Consider the following 27,440-nt stretch of genomic DNA (forward strand, 5'->3'; position numbering starts at 1 on the left):
CCGCCGCGTCCGCCGGGATGGCCGCGCCGCGCTAAGGAATTAAGGAATTAATAAACTGGATAAATAATAATAACAGACGGCGGCGTCGTGGCAAATCCACGTCTCGGTTAGGGAGGGTGCCGATGAATGATTGCCCACCCGTAATAATTGAATTCCCATGTAAAAAGGTATATTATTATACACTTTCCGTGTGTAAGTTTTTAAATAAAGTAAGAGACCATATTTATTCTGCTGACATTAATACTTCAAAGGTAGTACGGTAAAAATCATATTTGACGAAATCAAATTCATTTTCTAAAATGTTTCCGACAGAGAAAGAGAAAAAGCGAGAGCAAAAACGCGTGAAGTGATATTTCCTATCATACAAAATAATATCTAGAAATGAGTTCAAAGTTTACTTTCAACAGACTGGAAGCCGTACAGTTGGCGGGAAATATTTCACAATTAAATTGTATGATATTTATGTAATAATTAATAACAATTTTTATTGTCATTAATAAAGAGAGCGTGTCCTAATCTTCTATCAATCTCTTATATATCTTATATCTTCCATCAGTCTCAAACGCACCGACACGCGCGCGAATTAAATTTGCGCGTAACAGAGGCAACGGCGAATTTGTTTAGGATAATTTGCTCGAGAGACGGGTGTCCTGGCACCCTTGTCAGAAATCCGCGATATAAACAGCGGCGTGAGACGGAAAGAGAAAGAGACAGAGGCAGAGAGGAGAATTCAAATGTTCTCCCCGCCATGTCGGAAGGGATGTTGCGGCGGGTGCGAGATTTGCTGTTGGATGGGTAGATAGCGATCGTACAGCTCGATTTAACGGCGTGAATTTTGTTTTTAAGTGTCGCGGAGGCCTATTGTGTCCGTTCCCTCCCCTCCCGATACGTAGACAATGCTAGGTAATAACAGTAAAACGTGGCGATACGATAGCGTCAGGACCATCAGATAACTCCAATTACTCCTTCCATTTAAATATACTATCGCGAATTTGCTATGCTATATGATTCTAGTATTTAGTATTATAATGCTACGTTTGAAAAGAGCGACTTCTATACCGCGCGAGTTTTGTTTCGATAGTAATTTTCAGTTAATTAATTTTAAATTTAGAATTTTCTTCGTTTTTTCAGCCGGTGCTATTATTTTGCACATAACTATATATCCCACCCATGGCAGATCAAGGATGAAATATATAAAATTACGATAAAATTACAATTAAATATCCTAAATTAATTTTTTTACTTTTATAGTATTATAGCTAGCTGATTATTTTGATAAGATAAATTTGACGTGCGCGCTTTAATTAGCACGCACGTCAAAATCTCATCAGCTAGCGTCACTAATTCAATGAGTATCACAGTTACTCGTTTGGGCTTTTATCGAAGCTGTTCAAAAATCTCTTACTTCTGTAACCGATGCGATATTATGGCTGAGAAAAAGTGGCTAATTGAAATAACCGAATACAGCGATGAGGAACGAGCTCTTAATTAGCCGGAGGCGAAGCGTGCATTATGCTTCTCGTATGAGCCGTTTATTCTTATGCTTATAGCGAGCCGGAAGTGTACGGTTGCATGCATGATTAATAGCTTACTTTCACCGATCTCGCTGACGGAGTCATCGTTGCACTTACGCTTCACAGTAATGGACGACGGCATACTAATTGTAAGATCCTTTTCTTTTAAAAAGACACAATTGCTACGAATTTTTCTTCGTGTTAACGTAGTTAAATGTAACGTTATATAATTAAATTCAATCGTACTTTATATAGGGTTAAAAGAGTTACCATCGAACTTTACTTTTTTGCTTCGCAGTAATAGACAACAGAGTAGATCCTCTTCTTTTACCAGACAAGTGCTACGAATTTTTTTCTGTGTTGACGTTAAATATAACGTTATATAATTAAATTCAATCGCATATTACATAAAACTAAAGTCACCATCATGCTTCGTTTTTTACTTCGCAGTAATAAATAACGGCATAGGTCCTTTTCCTTCACAAGAACACCATTTTTCTTCGTGTTAACGTAGTCAAATATAACGTTACAGAATTTAAATTCAATCATATCTTACATAGAGCTAAAAAGTCACTATCGCGCTTTTGTTTTTCGCTTCGTAGTATAATAGACAACAGCATATAGATTGCCGTAGATCCTCTTTCTTTAAAAGGAGACAAGTGCTACGAATTTGTGTCAATGTAGTTAAATATAACGTCATATAATTAAATTTAATCGTATTTTATATAGAGCTAAAGGAGTCACCATCACGCTTCACTTTTCGATTGTTACAACACAATCGTGTCAGTCGCGTATCCGCGACGGGAAATTCTCTCGGATCAAAGGTATAGGTTCTCCCCCAGCACCATATTCTACGGCAGTGTCCTGTTAAACCATTTCATTGACCAAATTTAACGCTAATGCTGTCCAAATACGACAGCCGCTTTTGTTGGGGGGCCATGAAAGGATCCGGTGCCCCGAACGAGAACGACGGGAAGGGGAGGGGGAGGGGATACAGCTGCTGCTCCGGGGCTGGTAAGGGCCGACAAACAGGCTTAAGTCAGTGTCCTTCCTCGGTCTATCAGTCATCGTGAGCGTACGGAGAAAGCATCCGAGCGTTATATAGGTCCATTCACAGGGTATCTGGTGGCCGGTGGCGACACGCACACCGCTGGAAGTCACGCTTTTACACCTAACTCTCCGATGCGGCGTGTAGCACGTCAGGCGCGTTGCGCGAAGCGAACGAAAACGGGTTACGAGACTACACAGTACGGAAGCTGAGAGAGCCAGCGGCATAGATTTGGGCCGTATTCATGGCGAAATTGAAGAACCTTCTCCCACGACGGGATGACTTTTCCGTTCATCGCGAAAGCGGACGGTGACACCGTTAAAGCTGTTTCTCAGGTAGTTAACGTCAATTATGACGTTCGTCATTGATGTTTGTGAGATATTCTGTAGAATGGAAGCTGACACTGTGATGTACACCTGTCAGTTATCAATTTTGTATTATGAGCTCTGACGTAGATTTTTATAAGGGGAATTACATAATAAGATAAAAAAAGGATGAAAACACATATTGTAGCATGTAACATTGCAACGGAAAATAAAGTGCCCTTATCCGCGTCTCCTTCCGCCACATGAAATACATGGAAAAATACGGGGAAATACGTGTGATCGCTGTTAATCCCCCGAAAATACAATTGATTCGCCTCGATTATCTCCGCTAATGCCGAAATGATGCGAATATCGGCGCCGCTAAAACGGCCGATAAATCGCAAATCGATCCGCGTAACTTGCGGATATATATGCCGCGTTTCGGCTTCAACACAGATTTGACGCGGACGAATGATTAATACGGCCGCCACGTTATTCCGACTGCCGGGGCTTTTAATATCTTGAAACGTTGGGAAATTCAAATAATTCCATCGGATGTAGTTATAGGGTTTGTGATCGTAAAAACGACGTCCCGGCGATCCCGCGCCGGTCTCCGCCCCGGGTCGTGTGTGTTTTGTGTGTATCGCGATGTATACGATACACCCCGTTTTCCGCGTAATATATGCGTTTCGATCTTTTACGGCGGATCGTATAAGCGTTTTACAGCCGCGGATATAAAGTGGCCCTAGGAAAGAAGCACTGATCACCGGTAGGCCATTAATGGCGCTACGATGTTGTGGAGCGTCGATTATTCGGCCTCGGAATCAAACGTCCGATTATCGAAAAGCGCTTTTTTTAATGCAACCGGTATTGGAGCGCCATTTAGATCTTATAATTTCAGCAAAGGGAATTTTATTAAATTTACTAGATAAAGACAGTCATTGTACCTACTTGAGGCACATTTAACTATAATTTAGTAATGAACAATTAAGTGCTTTGGAGTATAAAGAGTATATGTGAATCGCGATGAAAAAGCGTATGTGTGAGGTTTGAAATTCTTTTATTCGTAGCATACACGCTTCAAGGATTCGAGTTAAACTGACTGCATATCGGACACCGAAGCACAGCACCGGTGCCGAACATTTTTCACGTCAAAAAGGTGCTTCAGCTTTGCTGCAGCTTTGTTTATTTCCGTCACAGCACCGTATCATAACGAATGCGAGGCATAGTGACGGAAGTACCGCAATACTTCCTCTGCTCATGGTTAACGATATTGTTAAAGAAATTGTTTTTTTTTATTCCGGCTTGAAAATAGTCTGGAAAGCAGTCTAAGACTTTCCATGAACATGTGGAGGGGTAAAAACCATAGTGGTGTAAGTCAAATTTTTAAAAATATTTTCTTGTGTGCATAGATGTAATTTATATATTGTACAGATTGCATCTATGCACACGAGAAAAAATTAAAAAAAATTTGCAGACTTACACCACTATGGTTTTTACTCCTCCATGTGTTCTTTTAAACAAAATGTAAGCATTAAAAACTCGACTTTATTAAATAAAGAGAAATGCACTAATTTGCAATAATCTTGAATAAATTTTACATTACGAAATATTTTATTGTTTTTTTTTATGTTTATTTAAAGCATATTTTATTAAATATAAAAATGCGAATTGCAAATGTGCGTGCAGGGACATAATTCGCTTTTTAGTAATTCTCATTTACAGAATCGACTCGATTCACCGAGCGAATCAATACCAATAAATGGCGGATTGCACTTAAAATTCAGCAGCAATTAGCCGTGTAATAATCTGTATGTTAATTATGTACATTAATTGTTTACTCGTTGGAGCGAATACAAATAGTTGCAAGCGCAAATAGTTAACTACATTAACTCTGTCAGATAAATTAATTATGTATATTCCCGTATTCACACGCGTATCTATATTTATACGAAATTTCCACGAAGAAAACTCTGCAACTTTTCTGCCATTTGTCATATTTTTTTTGCACAGCGAGTCTATTCCATCGTTGCACAAAGGCAACAACATTTCACCGAACGTCTTTTGACGCGACATAAAACGATCTCGTATCGATGTTAACTTATCCCAGCAGCAGCCGGCGCGCGTTGTTTATGAAATGAAAACATGATGCCAACCATCTCAATTCGAATTTCATTAAAATATTATTCGGCGGATCGCTTTCGCCGGGATAATACGTTTTTAAAGGAGGATGCGCGCGGCTGTTAGAGACTCCGGATACGCCGTGTATTCAAAGGCGACGACGAGCCCCCCGGCTCATTAATCGGCGCGGCGCGCCGCGAATATTATCGCGAAATGATGAAGCGTCACTAACAGGCGTTCCAGTATTCCTGAAGACGCATTGATTTCGCTGAATCACACTCGGTCCCATCGCACATCCAGCGTCATCTCCGGTCTCCCTCCTCCCCCCCCCCCCTGTTTCCTGCTCGTCGTCAGATAATCGTCGTAATCGGCCGCCGCTGGACCGCAAGCATTTATAAATGTCGGCCGCAACAATGTGACGAAATGTAAAACTACTCGCCGCGGGAGAAAGAGAGCCGTCCGAGACGAGAGAAACACCTCTCGGCTGCCTGCTATCGCCATCCTCCGTCTAATCCTTTGAAGTCGAGAGGGCTACCCGGGCTAAATCCCGGGATAGGATCTCGATTCTCGGTCGCGCTCCGTTGTGTGTCGGAGTCTCTCGCACAAGGGGTAGCCGTTCCGAGACACGTTTTGTTCCCCGCGTAAAATATGAGCTTTTCACTCACGGGGAGGGTAGCCCCGAATTATTCCCTGACGAATAGTGTTTTAAGAAGACGGAGATCTCATATTCGCTGTCTATTCCCGCGGCATTAGCCCGCGTCGCTGGAGGAGTCATCGTCATTGTGCCGGCCCCATTGAGAATTGCAACGAGTTTTGCCAGACAATACTGTACGTAAAAACTCACAATACGTTCTACGTATTAATGCTCTTGGATGAACATGTAGTGCTTCATCTGTCGAAATTTCAAAGATGCACGTTCTCTATCAATAACTCAACGAGAAATTTTAATGAAGTCAACGCTGATGCATCGATAATATATATAAATGTAATGGATCTGTAGAATTTAATTTAAGAATAAAGTAACGTTTAGTTTCTTGGCACGATATGTCGACAAGTTAAACGGACTTCGGACCGTTGTGGTTCAAATTATATTCACCGTACTTCGTGCCAGCCGGTTCATATTAATTTCGCGAAATTTCTTTACGCTGGAAACGGATCTTCTCGTTTTCAAATTAACGCAATTATCTCGTACAACAATATATACGTCCATCCGTTCCGGTATTACCGCGTGTTTTCGCGAAGTCTGCCTTATTGTTTGTCGTCTACACGGGGATGAATTATGACGCTTATGCGATATGGTTCCCCGAAGGGCTAAAATGGCTCATTAACAACATCGCTACACGAGTCGAGATTAGAACCATTACTTCATATTGCGACAGGTATAATTTATATTACGTAATTTTGTAAGCGCATTTTTGTTATTTAAATTAAGTTGTTTATAATAAAAAAATTTAATTTTATTACACATCGTGTCTGATTATATTTTATATTTCAACTAGACGTGAAATATAAAAGAAGACTTGATGAAACTAGAAAAACTCTCTCTCGTGTTCTTGAAAAAACCTCTACCTCATCCCTCGACTCCCTCTCGAAATCCCTCTCGAAAAGTCATATTCGTAGGTCCGTCGCGAAATCGACATCTTTACGACGCAGTCGATCGATATAATGTCTGGGGCAGAAATAAAACAATATTGGCCATATGCAGCCAAACTGCAAAGGCGATCCCGGGGCGCGGCAAAAAGCACGGGCTATTACGGCGAGGGGGATGAATAAGGGAATAACTGCCGCGCGCGCACGGGCCCGCCACGGATGCGGATTATCCACGGGCGAGCGATCGACTCTGCACGCCTAATATAATGCAATCATCGGCGTGTGACGACTCGCAGGCGCAACAATGGCGCCCGGGGCCCGGTGTCCGCGCGAAATGACTTCTTCACCGACAGCCAAGCTATATGGCTCTCTTCACCTGCCCTGCGCTTTGTCGCGTCATTAATAAAAGCCGATGTTCCGTAAAATTAGGTCGCACTTACCGAGGCCGCCCCCCCCCCCGGGCCCCGAGATGTCGAGATGAGACGCCGCTCGCTGTCCCGTTCACCGCCGTCGTGTCCTGCACGGAAGGAAATGCCTGTGGAAGAATACAGACGTTAATATAATGTACACGTATACACACATATGTTCTATTGTACATATAAAACGCACGTGTGTGTATTAGGCGGAAAAATTTATGTATTGCACGAAAGGGCGGGACAAAAGTCCTGTCGTATGGCGAATTAATACATAGCGGCGAAAGATCGGGACATTTAGTGCTAGACAGTTGAGATAAATTTCATGTCCTTTTAACTCTCCTAAAATTTTCGGGAAATCAGCGTACGTATTTATTACATCTAACGGGCAATCGAGAAATTATCTGGGTAAAATATATCTTTGACCTATAATTGTCTTATTAGTTTATAATATAATTACTTCGGCACTGTATGCACAAAAATAGTGTATAATATAATCTATGATATCATATAAATAAAAAAATTTCTTCAATTATTTAATTCAGTTATATATATAAAATTAATTATTTCCCAATGCCTGTCTTTCCCGTTCTTTCTTTTCTCTTTCTACCTCGGATCTTTTCCACATATCGCATTAAATTCGCAGCACCGTACGCACGTAGACGCAACAACGGATTAAGAATGAACCGTCCGGTCCTCGCGCTTCTCAAACTGCCATTTGAAAGCGATTCGCGAAATAATAATCGCGAATCGATAGAGGAAGGGAAAAAATCACGTTTGACGGCGATCGTGTCCTCACCGACCGCCCTTTTCCGAGCGACTTGTTTCGAAGTTCGACGGAAACGTATTATCGGGCCGAGGGGCACCGAAAAAGTTTTCGTGTCCTCCGTGAGTTACGCGGCGGCAAAACGACATCGCGAACTTTCGATGCGTTTCGGATTCGAATCCATACGGCGTGATCATGCGACGCGCGGCCGTGCCGCGAATACGAATTAGCCGTACCGGCGACACGAGTATAACGGGGGAGTTCCGCATGTTCCTTCCGCGTGTAGATGAAGATTTTCAGTAGCTGCCGCTCGGGCGTACGAATGGACTGCTAATTCCGCGTTTATGTCCCGACGAGAGAGCGCAAGAAGAGCAAATCTTAAGTCTTATCGTTTTACTAATCGAGCGATATAAGAGATTCCAGCTGAAAAGTGATATCTAATGAAAATATTTGGCGAATGAAAACTCGGACTTTCTTTCTATGCACTAAAAAAATGAGCAAAACAACTAGAATAATTTTACTTTTACTCTTTGCATTTAAACTGCTAATGATGTGACGATGACTGAATTTGTATGATTTGTTAAGGAATTCAAATTCCAAGACTACATTTTTTTTCATGGCCGATTACCCACGATTGGATAAACACTCGCTTTTCCTCTCGCCCTTAATCGAGGCTAATCTTCCGATAAATTAACCCATCGTCACGCGGTAAAGAGGCCACGACAGCTGATGTACGCGTAAAACCCTAAAACGACGTCGATCGCGGAGAGTCCTCCGCAGGCGGTCCTGCGCCGGTAAATATCCAATTAATCGGCGCCATCGAATCGCCAGTTTTCACCGTTATTGTCAGTTAATCACTACGATGAAGCTTAGACACGCATCGGGGCGTGTAATTTGCGCGATTTTATGGGACACTTTGGTCTCTGCATAATAATTTCACCCTAAACCGAAGGGATAACAAAAGAGAGAGAGAGAGAGAGAGAGAGAGGGGGGGGGTCCATCAGAGAGAGTTTAGGGAAGAGGCAGTCGCCGATAGGGAGGGTTAAGGGGTGGGACTCCGGGAACACGAGCAGCCGAATTTGTATAGCGGACTTTCTACTAGGAAGGGAAGCCGAATAATGGGCGTAGTTTTTAACGACAAATTTATGTCCCGAGCACGCGTTGTATCTCAAAGCGATTATGCGAGGTGTCAAGGAGTATTCACGACTGTTTGGCTCGCCGGAACCGCCTTCGAAATTACCCGCATATATTTGTAGACACGAATATAAATATAACGAAAATGTAGGAGTAACAGTGGCAGAACGGCGGCGAGCCGCTCTTATTTGCTGAGAATAACGTGATACCTCGTGCTGCGTGGTTTATTAAAGCGAGGTATATTTGACAGATAAGCTCGCCGTGGCAACGCCGAGGTAACGCAATGATACGTGGCACAACTAGGATTTAATATTTCACGATCGCGCGCGGCATATGGCGTGCTCTACTGCGCGCTTATCGGAGCTAACAAATTATTCGTAATAATCCTGCGAAACGGTGTTTAAATAAGAACGCTTTTATTGCCACTCGATTCGCGCCGGATATTCGACACGTCAAACGTTGGCTCACCTAATGACAGAAATATCCTGTCCCAGAGAATAATCGATAATTCGAGAAAAAAGATCCCGATATAATGTCAAATAATAAGAGTTACATAGAAGAGACACAGAGAAATATTTAAAAAAATTGTCATGTGTATAATTTATCATTGAATTCTTTGAAACGTAACGAGATGATCGTTACAAAAGTAGGTAACTGGAAACAGCAAGATAAATCTTCAATTCGAGAGAAGAAAAAATTCCACTCGAGTGTCGAATCTTTATTGCGCGTCGTTACGCATCTGCACAGAATTCGTTGGAAAAATAATTTTCCTCATCGTCGTGATCTGTTATATAGTTCGCGTAATGGGAGAGATCGTCCTGAATGAAACAGAATTTTTCGCTCGCGAGAAATTCGCGCGAACGAGAAACGAGCGGTTTCCGCCCGAGCCGGACGACTGTTCCTCGCGAAAATAATACGCGTCGTAAAACATCCGGCGATGGGAATCAATACTTGTCGCTGGCTGCCCGCGTCGTGTTTTACATATAATTTGCGAGGAGCGTCCGTAGAGGCGCGCGGAAGGCCGGAAGACGGAAAGAGGGACGGCGAGAGTTTCCTCTTCCTCGTCCTGCCCTCGAGAGAAAGTCGCTTCTCCATGAAAAGGACTGATCCTTCGGGGTCAAATAAAATAGATTTAAATCCCGCCCGGTCTTCTCGCCGAGGAGAATACCGGCCTCTTTTCCGTTTTACACCGTCGCCCCTTGCCAAGCGTTAAGAATCGACATGATAATTAAATAGAGGGTACAAGGAAAATGCATATACTTTGCAAGAAAGTCATCGTCGGACCTGCGATAATAGAAATGTTCGGTCTGCGCTCCGGGTAGTCCACTGTTTCCGAACTATGAAAAAGCGTTCGAAAAGCTTTCTTGCGAAATTAGACAACAATTTGTAGCGCGAAACGGTGTTGCAAAAGCCTCCTACGCGCGCAAGTGCAATATTAATGCGACTGGTGATTAATACGATGCAACAAATATTGGCAACTGCGCTGCTTGCCGGCTATTATTGCGTCATGCTGCTTTAATAATATCCATTATTGTTTCATTATTAATAATACGCACGTATTTGAACGTGGTAATGATGATACCCTGTAAGCTTATTTCGAGCCTTCATCATAATCGGGCCGCATTAGCATAATTACTCTTAAACGATCGATCTCGGCACGCTCGCGTTTAATGATGCAGATACTGCGCTCGGACGTACACTCTGTCGTTCAAAATGTCACGTCTGTGTATTAATGATTTTTCGCAACTCCAAAGTTTTACTTCAAGTTTCACCGCTCGTTTGAATTGAACTTTTTTATCAAGTAACGATTTCGTGGCAAGACGGATATTACAAATTATATATCGTAGCTACAACTGAAACATTCGAAAATTTTATTCGTCCTTACAGAAGCGTTTAGCACGTAAGATCGGAAAGATCTACGTTTAAAGCGTGAACGTAAAAAATTTCAAACCGAAAGAAACCTGCTCCAAGTTTGAGAATATTTATCTCACATACGGTGAGCGGAAGAAATTTGCGAGGATTTCGTTTGAGGACTATACGGTCGCACGTCGAACCGGAGCAGCTCCTTCTCGTGCGAGTGCGCGGGGAGGAAAGGGAGAGTGCGAACGGAGAGAAAGAGAGACAGAGAGAGGAGAAGCAGCATACCCCACCTACGCGGCGCTTAATGACCGGGAGCGCGAAGTGCAGTCAGCCGCCGTAAATTATCCGTTCGGTCGAAGGCGAGTCTAAAACGCGGATCCAATAGACGAGAGCGGAACCGAGCGACGAAGCGCGGCCGACATTACATTGGTCGGCTGCCAGAGAGCCGGAGAGAGAGCCGGCGAGTTCATCCGACATTAGTTACGTCAGCCGCGCGCCGCACCGAGGGCGACGCGGCGATGGTTCATCGGTATGAAGTAACCGAATTCTCGTTGACACGTGTACGTATCGGCATACGTACAGCGGGCAGGCAGGAAGCGGAGCAGGCCAAATGAACCATCGACAGCGAATAACTCGATTTGTTCTGTCTACGCGTATACTCGACTGGCTGAAACGCTGAAAGGCCCCGAAGGGTAGGTAGGTGGTGGACAGAAGTCGAGTGGGCGGGAAGGATGGAGCTAAATGGTGCGAGAGGGTGAAGGGAAGAGATACGGTAGGAGACGGTTAGGTAGGTAGCGAGAGGAAGGACCGACGGAAGGAAGGAAGCGAGTTATCGAGACAGTAGTGTCACCGTAGTCGTGCGGAGGTGCCCAGTCGTCGAGCAAACTAGAGGGCCAGTCTCAGAGCCAAAGAGGCTCAGTCAGCCAACCAGCCAACCAGCCAGCCAGCCAGCCTGCCTGCCTGCCTGCCAGTACACGAGCGAGCGAGCGAGCGAGCAAGCGGACGAGCGAGCGAACCAGCAAGTTCTTGTTTTATTCAGTCGGGATCATAAATTACGAATTTAAACACACAATGAAAGACGCTTAACAAGAAGCTAACGCGAGATTGAGAGGCCCCGCCCGGAACACCTCTCCTTCCGGTGGAAAACCACCGGGCCGACCAATCCGATGGCGGTACCGCCCCCGAGCACTTAAACGACCCACGGACGGCACGCCAATCGACTCGCGTCGAGGGCCGACCCATCTCTCCCTCCGCCGCGGCGGTTTCCGGAACGCGCGCGCGAGGACGAGGGCAAGGACGAAAGCACGGGAGAGAGACTCGATCTCCCGCCGGAGTGAGAGCGCGCGCGCCCGATGCACCCTGCTCGCACACCATTTGGCGACGCGGCGAGTCACTCGGCGAGGATCCCGTATACCGTCGCGGCACGGACAACGACTTCCTGATCGCGCGTGTCGGCCATCCGTCGATGACAGTTCAGGCCCGGAACAGCCCGTGACTGATCATACGTTCCGCGATCATACGTTCTCCATGTCATCGCGCGGAACCGGCGAACCGGTGACTGCTCACGGTGTGCGGTGACTACTTCTTTCCGCTCATCGATCGTCCACTCGCGCGGAACGTGTCATCGTCAGCCTGTCGCGCGCAGACGACGCGTCGTGCGATCCGCGGGAAACCATGGGGATCAAGTGATTGACCTGGGTGAGACACCGGTGAAACGGAAGAAACGGGAAAAGGGAAGAGGAGCGTCAGAATATCCTCCCCCTTCGAGAACAGTGCCACTCGCGGTCGCGATCGCGGAGAGTGTCGAGCGTGTCCTGTGTCATCGTCGGTGGTTCGACGTCGTTATTCGGACGAAACGCGCAGTGAGACAACCGTCGTCGCGGTACGCACCTCCGATCGAACGACCGACATCGCCGCGGGACTTCCTCCCCGGCACGGCAGGCGGTACTCGGGAAAAACCCCCTCGCGCGCGAGGAGGACTCCGCGGCGGCTCCGAGGCGGCCGCACGCCTCATCCAGCGCGCAGCTAAGCACCGGCTAAGATTTTTCGCTCACTACCGAACTATGCGTGGTGCGAGATGGTGTGTTCTCTGACTAGCGGCAAGGCCTGCGCCGACAGCGGAGACCCGTGCCCGGACCCGCCATCGCGCTCCACGCCGGAGGGCGGCGGACTCGAGATCGCCGAGAACATGTCGTCGTCGCTCAGCGACGCGCACCGACGCAACAATAACCACCATCTGGACCAGGGCGACCGCAGCTCGTCCGCGGGTTCCTCGCTGGGCTCGTGCTCGCCGCCGCCCGCCTCGAGCCACTCGCCGCCGCCCCCGCGACCGCCTTGGCTCCACGACTTTCATGCGGCGGCCGCGCCCCACGTTTTGCAGTTTCTCAATCTGAGTGCCGCCGGGGGCGGCATGCTCGGTAGTCAGCCGCTGGCAGCGCTGCACTCTATGGCAGAGAGGAGTCATCAGCATCAGCAGCAACAGCAGCAGCAGCAGCAGCAGCAACAGCAGCAGCATCAGCAGCAGCAACAACAACAGCAACAACAGCAACAGCAGTCGCATCAGCAGCATCATCCGCCGCATCAGCAGCAACAGGGCGGCATTCAATTGCCGCGTATCACAGTGCCGTTATCCACTATCACGCAGGGCCAATCGTCGCCCACCGGCAGCGGCAAGCACAGCCCAGCGACCTCCATCACCTCCGTCGGCAGCAACCCCCACGGCATCGACACGATACTCTCGAGACCGACGGCAACAGTTCATCCCCAGGCGACGGTACCGCCGTCACACGCGACCCTGCCACCGACCCCGCATCCCCAGCACATGGCCGCGCCGCGATACGCCATGCACGCCGGCTTTACGGCGTCCTCGGGTACGTACTACCTAAGTTCGATAACTTAAATGCGGGTGACGCGGTTGCATGTATGATTAAGCAAGAATGGCCGTTCTGGTCAACCCGTATCGTTCCAGATAAACGAATGTTAGATATGGAGAGAAAGAATCTGTTTGAACATTAGATACCTTGGATAACTTAAACATTTTCTTTTGAAAAAGTCTTAACCTTTTTACTTCATGTCTGTGTGATCTTGAAAACGACAAAAGATGCAGAAAACTTTCAGAGCTTGCTCGGAATGGTCAGGATACTTAAAGTTGCGAATATATGTCATTTACAAATATATATTCCTTCTCTCCTATCTAATATGTTCTAGACATTCAGCATTGCTTGCTAGATCCGTAAAGCTGTTAATTAAATTTCGAGAAGATAAATACGACATAAAGATACATCATTTTGTATAAAGCTATTTTGTGGAACCATCGGAATAATATTTAAGATCATTATTTGGGAAAGTCTCATAAAAATTGTTACATTTATGTCTAATTATAACTACCGTTTAGCAAAGTCAGAGTATTAAGAAATTGAGATATATTGAAAACTCTATAGGCGAGTAACTTTGACAGCAAATATATAGTAATTAATAATTCCGGGGTAGGGAAGGGTATTAATTTTCCAAGATAGCTGTGTTTCAAGTCCGACAAATTTGCGGCGCGCAGTTTATTAAATTGGAATATATGTATATGTACAGATGTACATTACAATTCGTTAATTCTTTACGAAAGTATAGAATATATGAACACCAACACCTTGTTACGGCTCCACGCTCCATTTCTTTGATTGATTAATTATGTGTTTTTTTGCAATAAACCTGTCGTTTTACTAAAATATAAAGCTTCAATATAAATTTTCTCACGACAATGTGATTTTATGACAAAGGAGCTAGCGATCGAGGTGAAAATATCGTTTGAAAAATATTTTGCAAACGTGGAACGGAGATAAACGTCGAGGGTTATTGATGCTTGTAGATATTAGTAGCATCTGCAACGGTAACAATTCGGTAGCCATTCGCGCGTTTGCGATAGAAAATCGGGGGAAACCACCGTTCTCCACGCACAAATCGTCGCGTGCTGCGATAGCATGTAATGCGGGACGGATTGAACGCATTAATCGTAGAATTACCAAGGGCGGTCGATCGAACAACCGCGGGCCAGACGAAAGCGCGACTAGGAGTTACGAATCTATTACGAAACTATCTGTGCATTCGATACAATCGGCCCCGGCGTATAATTCACGGATTTACATATAGTCGGAGTCTGATTTTCCACTTTGAATCGCGCGCGAATCACTATCGCCCGTTTTAATCCATTCTAGCCTAACGAAGAGATAAATATCAACTGCGGCTTTTGATTTATTGGCGAGATAAATAAAATTTGCATAAAGACTCGTGTATACACAAGAGTCGTGAGAGAAAATATAAAACTAAAGAAAACGTATAAATTTATAATAGAAATGCTCTGAAATGATCTCGGCGTCCTATTAATTTCAAAGATGCAATTTTCCTTAAATTCGCCACAGAAAAGTTACGAAGAGCTTATAATGAAGAATCTCGTTCTTTATGAAATACATTTTTTTGACGTAAATGCACGAGCTTTCAATTCACTTTTACAATGTCACTTCCTCGTGTTTTGTTGTTGGCAGCCCGCGCCATCAAGACCTCGTTTGTGATGTTGCAAATGCATAACTTTTCCATCGGGTGGCGCGCGACAAAGCAGAAGGCGTTTGTCATCGCCTTGAAAGCTTGTGAAAAGATGTCACGTTCAAGAGCGCTTTCGTGCAACGTTTAACCTCGCGTATACATTAAGCTAAATACGATGCGGACCGCATTATTGATATTTGACACTAAATTATTTGGCATTAACAATGATGTGCGCCGCGCGATTTTCGATCTCCGACTGAAGCAAAAATATTTCCGATTGCGGAATTCCAACGGCCGATTTGCTCGCTCACTAGAATCACGTGAATTCACATAGTCCAAGGATCAACGTACGCGTAATGATCCTCGAATCATGTGAATTCACGTGATTCTATTGAGCGAGCAAAGGATGACCTTTCGCGGCTTATGCCTTGTGCAACGAGTCAAAATATCACCGAATACCGAGCCGAGCCTTACTTTGGAGAGATGCTTCTCGAATCTTTAACAATATTGAAGTCTATAAAAGTGTAAAAGTGCTAACATGATTCAAAAGAATTTATCTCAATAATATCTCGAGACAATAAAATTACAGAACGCATAATCATTCCAGACTCGATGCCACTCAAACAAAATATGATAATTACTGATTTACTTTACGATCTATAACTATATAAATAAAATTTGTTTTGTTAAAATGAGGATTATAAATTTTTAGTCACATTTTGTGAAAATCTCCCCCGCATCATTTTACGCGTCACTTTTCATTCCTCGGCTATCAGGAATGTATTCAGGCATCAATTTTAGAATTATCGGGGGGGTCGATGTTACAACGGAGGGAAGATAGGGTCGTATTATGAAGTTGTGTTCTCACAAATAACGTGTCGTACAATATCGCGGTAATATCGGAGACGTGGGTTTAATTCATAAATACCGGTTATCACGGTTTATAATCTATAATCTGTTAAAATGATTTTATCGCGCGCCTTCTGCCTAAACGAAACGCTATCTAAATGTAGTGATTTGAAACTGTAACATTCACATAATTAACAAATATTACGTCGAAAACTCTTGGAATGATGAATACAAACATAGTAATATCTTTGAAGCATTCAAAAATATTTCGTAGCTTTATCTAATACTGAACGAGTAATGCAAATAAGAACAGCCCTGAAATATCCTGAAATAATTATCACAGAATTAATTAAACAGCGTCACTTCGCTCGATTTCTTTTATCGCTTTCAATCGCGAACGACCAAAAGAGTACTTTGTTTAACGCTTAAATGGCAAATTAAATAAAAACAAGAATGCGAATAAGAATTGCAACGTGACTTTGATTGAAATATTGACCGGAAGGTGCGGCGGACGCGGAACGGTGGCTCTAAAATTTATGCTTACCGAATTACCTGCTCTCTCCCCTGGTACATTAACGAGCGACGCAAACGAGGGACGTTACTTAACATTCATGGCATTAAATTTCTAAATGATTTGCTCCCGACAGAGCGCGGTTATACTTCGTAATAACGAATCGCTAAACAGCGCGCGCTAATATATCCGCGATTTATATGTTTCGCATGTCGAAATGTGCTAATCGCGAGTTCGATTTTATCGCGTGATAATACGATATATGCGTGCGTAATAATAGCGAAGGAGATAACTTTAAGCTGAGAACTCTCTGCGCCTTCTTCAATTTTAATCTCTATTTATGATTTCGCTCTATTTTTTTACATGTTAAAAATTATTATCTTTTTCTGTCACGATACTGATAATTAAATGAAAAATCGAGTAATTGAAATAAATAAAGGTACAAATAGTTATCTTCTATTTATTTTAAAGCATTGTATCTTTGACATATTTTAGCCACACACTGTAAAAAAATTTTGTAAAATTACAACTATTATAGTAGGTAATTTTGAGACCCACTATAATAGGTGTAAATTTCCACACATTTTTAATTTGTGTAATTGTAATACAAAATTACTTTTTCCTTCCGTACTGTAATTTTGTAAAATTACAACTATTATAGTGGGTCTCAAAATTACCCACTATAACAGTTGTAATTTTACCAAATTTTTTTACAGTGGCACATCTCTATTAATAATTATTTTTTATTACTGCCTCGATTTTTATTGCTAAATTTTTTAGAAAGTCGAGTCACATCAAGTTGTATGTTACTGATCATTTTACTTACATCGTAGAAGAATTAAGAAGGAGACAATATTATATCGCGGGTGGTTACAATAGGTGTTTACAATAGGACGCGAATTATTTGATAGCCAAATAGGGCGACCATATACAAGCGGAAGTTAGGATATTGCGGGTTAACCAACTGACGACCATGCGCGGCTTGGTGGCGAATTCGGATTTCCGCGAGAGGATGCACACGATCCTCTGGTCCACTTTGCGGTTGAACGAACAAAAAGATCGCGTTACGATAAACTACAGCGGTAAACGGGTGCAGTACGGCGATGATAAAAAGTGACGATAAAATAAGGGGATGCGTGTAAATGTAATGCCACGTACGAAAGGAGAGACTTCGCGCAAGAGAGCAGCGTTCGAAAAATAAAGACGATAGTAACGGCTGCGACCGCGCTAAAGCTTGCCGTAAATAAATCCTTCATTACTCCAGTTTTGTAAAAAGAAAAAAAACAGAAAGAAACGAGAATCATATCGAGATGCGACACAGCGCGCGCGCGCGCGCGCGCGCGCGAGCAATTCAATTTTGGAAAGTTCACCGCAAAAATATCGCGGTTACGTTCTTGCGTCGTTCTTCGTGACGAATTACATCCTGCGGATTTTTCGCGACGCCAATAATACCGCGCGGAATTATTACCGCCGCTGCTCTTCGCTACATCATCCTTTTTAAAATTGTTATTCTACGCGTTTTGCGCGATTGTGTCTGATCGATTTCGAAGGGGAGGGATAACGCGCGCGGATCTAATATCACTGCCATATATCTCGCAGAAATTAGTATCATTCGAATGCCGGAAATCGGGCACTCGTGTCGAAATTGGGCGACAATTCTGCAGGTGTACGTTTCCGAAATAGAGCAACGCCCCTTCGGAGTCGAATATCATGAGGCGGTAGGTTTATCTTGAAAGCAGATATTCACATCATCCTAGAAAAGGAACTGCTCGACACGCCATGTGCCTCTTCACGTGTGTCTTTCATTTTTTATCGCCTGTAGTAGAAACCTCGGAAATATTGCGTGACATCTGCTCTGGTTTCTGTGTCATAAATTACGCCGTTTTCTCGTCCCCCTTTTTAAGCGCACCTCGCGAAAATCTCGGAACCTTCCTCGCGACTCGCATCTTTCGCGACAACGAGGCATTTTCTTTTTATACGGTGCAATGCAAGGCTACGTGATTCACGGAGGTCTGAAAATTCCTGCGCAATCGAATTGCCGTCGGTGACTGCCATGCATTAAGAGGCACCCCGCGCTTGCAATATAAACGCAGTTATCTGGCGAATAAATTCGGGAGCAGCCAATGAGCACGGGAATCGATAGAGAAGCGAAACGTTTCTTAAACACGTGTACTTGCGCGCGGAAGGCCGCGTCCAATTAGATGAACTAAATTTTAAAATATGGAATCCGCTGCGGATTTTTTCAAAAGATTACACGTTGCAAATTTGACACGACCGAATAATCCTTGTACAATAGAAATGCCTTGTATGCACTTCGTCAAAATAGTTTTTTAGGCGTTAATATCGGCTTCAAAACGGTATCTTTTCGGATATTTTGCAGAAGCGTACGTTTGGAAATGAAAATATCGAATATTTTGAAACGGTGACACGCGCATGTACCTGATGTGCAAAACGCAACACGCGAACGCACATATAGAATTTTAGCGCGGCAAAATAAAATAGTCATATATCGTTATTGCGTAATCCTGTCAAATGCATTTGCGATATTTGCCTGTATTTCAAATCGGCGCGGTGTATACACCCGGGCATTTGGGGCATATGCGCGTTCGCGCGATGGCGCGTACGTCGGAACTACCCCGCATGTAATTCGCCGTAATCGTATACGGTTTCAATAACGGTTTAATGGGTAACCGACTTCATTGTCGTATTAGACAGATTACGTCGATTACAAATACGACGAGCAGCGCGCGGCTCGTATTTACGACGAGAATTCGGTGGCGCGCGAATGCCGCTCTGGTTAGAATTATAGACGATCACCGGATACCATATACGTATGTATGAGTATCGGCTGCATATATATATATGCGATACGTACAGTGTACATATTCCCGTATAAATTTCGTCCGCTAAAACACCATCGTCGCGTTTTATTCATATCAATAACCGCCCCGCCGATTTGAACGCGTCGCGACATCGACCCGCGATTCGATTCGACTGACTGAAATAAAATGGTTTAACGAAAAGGATGCTGTCAAAGATAGGTAACTTGCCAAAGTTATCTTAAAAATCGAGAGCTATTCCCTTTATTCACGATGCTATTTACAATAAACGTAAAACGTATAAAGAAAATAATTTAACCGACCTATTATTGTCGAGGGAATATTATCTATTTATAGAATATAAAAATATTGGATTATAATCGCGTCACAAAGTACGCAGAGAATCGCTCTTCTTTTTCACGTTTCACGCCCGCACTATCGTCATCGCGATTATGCGATTCGCAACGCGCGCCGCTAATTGACATCTGATACCGATCGATCTCTCGCGCGCGCACGCTTTACACCGATGGTCATTAATTAAATTCTCGCCGTACGGACGCGCGCGCGAGACTGCCGATCGCCGCTGTATAAATGACAAAAAGCCCATCAAAATGTGCGGTATTAAACGATAAATATTTCGTCCGCTTACTCGCCCGTCGACGTCGCGTCCGTACCTTATTCACCGCGATATTCAGTGCGTCAAATATTTATAGCCGACGATCACGCGCCGTGTTTCCCCGATTGGTATAGCAGTCGTTTCAATAAATGCAACGTATTGCATATATACACGTAGGATGTTCTAGTTTGCGTTTTAAAGCAAACTCTTTTTGGCAAAAACGTTGATGCGTCGATAGCTTTTCTCAGCACAGAGATTCCTGCGAATTAAATCTCGAATGCTCATGCAAATAAGAGAATTTTGTTCTTGATATTAAGTAAATTTTTCGTTTTTACAGAATTTTTATTTGAAATTTAGTTCGTGATTTACCGTGTTTTATCGTGTCAAGACATTTAATACTAAATATTAAAGAACTATAAAAGATAACAGCCTTAAATCTCAAGACTTTCTTCAAAGATTGATTGTTAGAGTATCTGTAATTAAGATTAAGATCGGGTATTCAGGGTATCACGCATATACATTTTTAAACGCTTTTAATTGCCCGATTCACGGCGTTCTCGAACGAGGCGTCGTAAAAGCGCGTGCCGGGGGTCCGTTTGAGAATCGAGAAGACCTCACCTTTCCACTCCTTTCCCTCGCCGGGCCCCGGCCACGTGGGCCCCGCCGGACAAAGAGCATGATCGCGGATATTTTTGTTGATGAGCGCGCGCGGGTTAAGCCGTTTATGATCCCATAAATTCCGTCTGATTTCGGCGTAACGGACAAAAGGAGCGGCGATCGGATGGCCGTATCGCGCGTATCCCATTATTCTCGTTCCCGTTCTCGTCGTCGTCGACGGTAAAATGGAAATGGCGCTTTATTGTTCGGATGGACAAGCGTAGACGGCCGGTAGAAACACGCAACTGAAACGAATTAAACGTGCCCACGCAACCGGGAGCTGCAACGCTCTCAATCGCGATTATGGCTAATTTTTGAATGCGGACGACGATGTCGCCGATCGTTAGATGATTTTCTTTAGTAAGCGTCGTCCGTGAATGTCCCCGATGAAATATTGCGGGAATACGTGGCCCATTGTATGATAACGATCAATTAAACGTGGGTGTAAATAACTTTCCAAAATTATACTACGAAGATATACATCCTGTAAAGTTCTCGATACCGAAACGATGGTCTTTTAAATATTTTAATGATTGTGAATTAATCATTTTGAGCCCGACGTACTAAAACATTAATAACAAATTCGGTCTACAAACGAAATTAAATCATTGCCAACTTTTCTAATTAATAAGAAGTACAATAATAAAATTAAATAAAAAATTGCATTCTAAAATTAATTAGAAAATGTAAATGATGTGATAACAGAATGAATTTATTGAAAGAAGTAATTGCTTTTGAAAGTATAAAAACTCTCAGAAATATGCACAAATGCACGTATAAGTCTCACGTCTTTTTCACAAAGACGATAAGATAATAATAATTCCTGGAAAGGCGAACAATGATATAATTCCGCCGTGTCTTATTCGATTCGCGCGTTTCGATCGGTCAGAGAGAGAGAGAGAGAGAGAGAGAGAGAGAGAGAGAGAGAGAGAGATCAATTTAATCTCCCTTAATCCGCGCAAAAAGTCCGTCGGATCCCGACGACCGATATTTACGGATTCGATATCTCAGCCACCATTACCTCGCATAGAGCCCGGCTTAAGTCGACTAATTTCTCGCGTTCGAAAGGTCGGATCATTAAGGTCTCCGCACAGCGGAGAGTTGCCGCGGTACCTACCTCTCTCGAGGCTGCGAATCGAATTGGCGTCACGTGTGCGTGTGCACGAGTATGCGGTCGCCGATAATCTCGACTGAAACACCAGATTCGGGTAGATACGAATTTCCGCCGAGCTAAACCACCGGGCCCTGAGGCGAAACGAAAATGGCTGGAGATCTTTTAACAATTTTTTTCCATTTCGTCTGTGTAATTATCTCTCTCTCTCGATACCTCTAACACGAATTACATTATTCAAATTAGGTATATACAGTGTCGATTATCATGCCATTCTCAACCAATCGAAACCTAAAGGATCAAAAAGCTGTATGATTCGCAAGAGAGTTAAAATAAAATTGTAACTATTTGTAATACAATAACGGACGTTTGGAATTTTCTCAATTTGACGTTTAATTATTTGGCGGGGAGGAGGGAAAAGGGGAAGGAACGAGATTGAAATCTGTCGCGAGGTCGCGTGGCTTATAAAATTGCGGCATTTAAATTCCGCTTGCATATCCCGGGCGGATGCGAGTTGTATGAAAATAGCGTATGATAAAAATGTGAAATGAATCGCGTAGATGTGGAAACGAGCGGGGGGGAAAAAAACTGAAGCTTTAATAAAGCGGTTTACGGTGGAGAAAACGGGACGACTTGGCCGACATCGATCCGAGGAAGCTGTTTCACTCGGTCAGTAAATGCGCGCCCGTTCTACATCTCGCCGTTGTGCATTTTACGGCTTCCTTCGATTATTACTTCAATATGCGCTGCTATCTGAATTATCGTAAATCCAATATCGTTATCTACGCCGACGAACCAAAGCATATGTTATGCCCGCTGCGTTTAATTCCAATATCAGTTAAATATAGATCAACCATTATTAATATCGCGAATGGTTATTAATGGTCATACGCGATATACTTTTTTTTTCGAGGAAGAGAAGAAAGAAAAGTACACATGATCACATATATTTTCTGCATCTCGTTGAGATTTCTTAAAAGATTAAAACTTAACACATTATTTTCAATTTGCAATTATATTTCTTTTGTATCTTAGAAAGGAATTGGTTAGTATTGTTGTGGACCAACTAAGGACTTGCTGGTGTTACTTATTATTTGTAAGGATTATTTGTAAGCGGAATATTGAGAACCCAGATAGCACGTATGTCTGAAAGACGTCGTAAAGATTGTCTGGGAAAAGTGTGCGGCCCCATTGATTCGCGCAGACTTCGGAATAACCGGTCTTAAGTAAAAATTCGCACGTAATACGTAAGTGTTCATTTGTATATCTCCCTAGGTATCGGTCAATTTCAACAAAGAGCGGAACCACGACACACCGCTGTCTATTGGCCGGGCCTTCAGGGACTAGTCAGCGATCCTCTCGCATGGCGGGCAAGATTACACACATGTAAGTCCAATATCTTTCACACATCTCTTATATACATATGTATACATATACATATGTAACATTACATATATGGAAAAAATACCATTTTGAATATTCACATACTCGTACTACAACAAAACTGAAAACGATTCATCGCATGATTATATTTAATTACAACTTATTCAAAGCTTATTGGTCACAAAAATTTGTTGGAGTGAGATGCTCAACTATATTCAATTATGCCTCACTTGCCAAACTTTGTTCTTAACGTACGCCTTCAGTACTTTCCTCTCTCTCTCTCTTACGTTTCATCTTTTTATCTTACTCGAGCATTTCTTCGAGCATCTTATTCCTTCGGCAATAGAGGGACGTATTATCATCACTTCTAATAAATACGCGCATTGTCGTCGTACGTCTCAACCGCCTGCGGATGTTTCGTTACCTTTCCCCGGGCACCGTCGCGGCGGGTTTGACAGCTGCGCGTGTTTGCTTTCGCGGCAGGAAAATCACAGGGCCGAAGTGAAGAAACACGTGCTGCCGAACGTGTCTCCGTTTGTAACGGCGTGCCCGGAAAGTCGTTTGAAGCGACTCTCTTTCTCTCGGCGTGGGTCGCCTACGGGGAGGAATTTAAAAAATGCGTGGAAACCATCGTCGCGCGCGGAGAGCGCGGGAAAGGAAGTCGTGGAGCGAAGGCTCCCGCGGCCACGAAAAGGACGAAGGGGGGACCCTCAATCTGAACGGAGACATTGACGTAGATGACACACAAACGGAAAATTTGACCACTTGAAAAGACACATCTCCAATAGCCCTTTTGCCGTATGTTATTTAATTTGCTCGAGAATTATCAGGATTTTAACTCCCTTGGAATCTTCAAATGTGGTTAGAAAATAAAGTAATTTTATGCGCTGAATAACGGATTAATTATAGAATGAGAACTGCCATGCAATATATAAAATATTACATGTTGGGTGCCAAGCAAATATAATTGTTCGGCCTATTATTCGTGTGCGTGCCTGAATATTATCTATAAATATGCGATATATCATATTTATAGATGTCACAGAGTGATTATTTATATATATAATTGGGAATTTACGGAATTGCACACAGTACAATTGGAATTATGTAGAATAATTTCGAGAAAAATGAAATTCTACCAGCTAGCTAGACGAAATTGTGCAGTGCATGCCGCGAGGGATATTGAACGTTGAATTTAAAATTAAATCGAGTTATCGAGTTTACAGTTTCATCAATATAATGCAACGCATACTAATTACTAATTGAATTGCAAATATTCGTGTAATCTATTACTTCCCAATTTACACTAATATACATCATCTTTTACATGCAATTTTGTGGCAAAGAAACGGACGCATGAGTAGCTAAATGAGGTAGGTCAATTCAAAATTTTTCATGTTCGATTCGAAAGCACATTGTTAATTCCAGATTTATCGTATTTAATTAAAATTATTTAATCAAAATCAGGAAGATATACGAGCATTTTTAAGTCGAATAGAAAATAATATTATGCAAGGCATTTTTTGATCTCAACGTACTGATTATTCAGACAATCATAATTTATTAGATTTGTCAATCATGTATTAAAGTAGGTTTATTAAATTCGATATCTATCTGACTGCTCCCTTGTATGCGAACCTCTCAATAAAACGTTACAAATTACGAGTTAGAACATCTGTGGAACTTGGCCATTCATATCTAGGTTATATGAGACTATACGATCATCGCGTTTACGTGTAGGCACCGGCCACGCCGATCGCAGCAGGTCGATCCCGATCGTTATCAAGTGCCGACACACTCCCTTCGCACTCCCTCGGGCACTTGGACGGTTCACGCTCAATTAGCCGGCGGGATCCCCCCGACATACATACCGGGACATTCCCGATGGTAGTACGGCTGCCGTGTATACACCCCCGTCCTTACGAGAAGACGATTAAGGGCACCGCAGAGAGAGAGAGAGAGAGAGAGAGAGAGAGAGAGAGAGAGAGAGAGAGAGAGAGAGAGAGAGAGAGAGAGAGAGAGAGAGAGAGAGAGAGAGAGAGAGAGAGAGAGAGAGAGAGAGAGAGAGAGAGAGAGAGAGAGAGAGAGAGAGAGAAAAAATCACAAACAAAGTGAAGGAACACGTGACGTCCCGTCTGGTTCCCCTTTCGACGAAAACGGACGACGGAGACGGAGAGCAATGGCAAGTGAAGGCGAGAGACGGTGGAAAGACAATACGATACATCAACCCTCTGTGGGGGACAGAACGGCACATGTGCCGCGGCCGCGTCGCGACGTAAGAAGAGCGTGTGGAACGCGGGCGTGGACACACCGTGTGGAGGCACGTGTGTGGGCGCGTGTGTGTTTCGGGTGTGCTCACCGCCGCGCCGTGCGGCATGTCGGCAAAAGGAAAGAGAGAGAGAGAGAGTGACAGGGGAGAAAGAGGAAGAGAGTGTCGTACGAACCGTGGGGGGCGAATAAGAGGGTGGTAGCGGTAGTCCGCTGCGGCGTCGGGTCCGGGATATCATCATATTCAATATCAACCCTGGCCCCCAACCCCCGGGTGCGACCGCCGCCGGCCGTCGGCCGCCCCATCTCCGTCGCTCTCCCCGTTGCCTCTCCTCCTCCTCCTCTACCGCGCGCTACGTTTTCCACACTCGCGCGAATAACTCCGGCAATATTTTAACTGCGGCATCGGGGCATCCGCGCCTGCCTTTTCTACCGCCCAACGGTACACGCTGCGGTGGATACCTCCTCGCCCCCTTCGTCGCCATCCTCCTCCCGTGGGGCGACGGAGGAGGGGACAGAGGGACCAGCGTGCACTCCCCTTCGCACGTAACGTAAGAGTTACACCCGGCTACCCGGTATATTTTATATTCCGGGGCGAAACGTTGATCGGCTCATGGCCCTCGCGAGGCATCGCCGAACGATCGCCGCGGGAACCGTCGTCTATTTATGCCTCCGCACCATATATATATCCGGGATACCTACAACTATACCCGGGATAAGCCAGCCCGGACCGACTTCCATCCTTCCTGCCCCCGTCATCCTTATTTTCCTCGCACCTGGCAGAGGCTAGCAGTAACAATAATCGTCTCGATATTTGTTAGAGACTTAAGACTCGTATAGCTATATAATTAAGAACATGAGCTCTAAATTGATTAAAGTATTTGATTTGTATCAATTGTATCAAGAATTTTTCGAAAGTAATTAGAAAGATTTTAATTGTAGGGAACCTTAGTGTTGAACCTGCGTTAAGCCGTAATCACACTACGCCCACTACGGGTTGCGGGCTCGGTTGCTGTTGGCGTTACGGTTAAGAGTTGCAGATTGATCAAATAGACTCACGTCTAAATTGTAACCTGCAACTCAGCCGGTGGACTGCTTCGTTCTGATTGGTTGGTTTCCAACACTCAATCGTAACCTCAACCCATAACCGAACCCGCAACCCGTAATGTGATTACGGCTTTAGAGAGGGAAAGAAGAATTACATTTACAAAGGCATTCCTCTTATATCTCAAGAATTTTTTAATTGTATTAATCTTTTAAATGGGGCACGGTTTTGAAACTTTAAAGAATAAACTTAAATTTTTAGACCTTCTATAATGTCAATTAATATTTTCGTTGTATAGTTTTACTGTTACAGTATTTTGTATTTTTAATATCACAGAACTTTGTAACGTTACAAAAGTTTTCTCTCTAAGCCTTTGTCAATATTAATTAATAAACAGAAGTTTTAACGTTAAAACTTTTAATAACTTTCGTTGATATTAATTTGTAATCCACGCACAAGATTTCCCGCATAAAATCCCCTCATAACACTCCGATTTCACTCCCGTGTAGCATAAAATCCTATCCTATGCATAAAACACGAACCTCTCGTGAAAATGACGGGCATCTATCCATCCGCACGTCCTTCCCTTCGTTCTCATTCCCATAACGAGAACGTCGGATATCGTGCACCTTATTTCTGTTTAGATATCCACGACGTACAATGTTATTTCTGCCACTCCTTCCTGTATTTTCCTTCTCATTTCTCCACACTTTTTTTCACGCCGTCATCGCCCGTTCTTTTCCGTGTTTCCCCCCCTATTTTCCCCTCGCGCTCACCAGTCTCCTGTCTCTCCTCGCCTCCTCATTTGGTGGGCTTTATGGACACGAAACTCACCCGGATAAGCGTCACGTAAGCGAACCCGGTAATGAAAACGTCGCTGACGCGACGAGATTCCGGTGG

General features: G+C 43.8%; 1 protein-coding gene and 1 long non-coding RNA gene across 2 annotated transcripts in view; one reads left to right on the plus strand and one right to left on the minus strand.

Moving 5' to 3' along the window:
- Positions 1-7,023: 7,023 nt before the first annotated feature.
- The window catches only part of LOC139767778 (uncharacterized), a 47,534-nt gene continuing 27,117 nt past the window's right edge, over positions 7,024-27,440 (minus strand). The window contains exon 3 of the long non-coding RNA XR_011717221.1: positions 7,024-7,113. This is a non-coding gene — a long non-coding RNA (uncharacterized lncRNA). The remainder of the gene's footprint in view (positions 7,114-27,440) is intronic.
- Positions 12,073-27,440, plus strand: part of Hgtx (HGTX homeodomain transcription factor) — a 39,594-nt gene continuing 24,226 nt past the window's right edge. The window contains exons 1-2 of the mRNA XM_071697383.1: positions 12,073-13,621; positions 23,120-23,230. Of these exons, the coding sequence (XP_071553484.1) occupies positions 12,829-13,621; positions 23,120-23,230 (904 nt within the window). The 5' untranslated portion in view covers positions 12,073-12,828. The remainder of the gene's footprint in view (positions 13,622-23,119; positions 23,231-27,440) is intronic.

This window comes from Temnothorax nylanderi, unplaced genomic scaffold, assembly GCF_030848795.1.
Source record: "Temnothorax nylanderi isolate EJ_2023f unplaced genomic scaffold, tnyl_v1.0 TNYL_tig0012_pilon, whole genome shotgun sequence".
Taxonomy (NCBI): domain Eukaryota; kingdom Metazoa; phylum Arthropoda; class Insecta; order Hymenoptera; family Formicidae; genus Temnothorax; species Temnothorax nylanderi.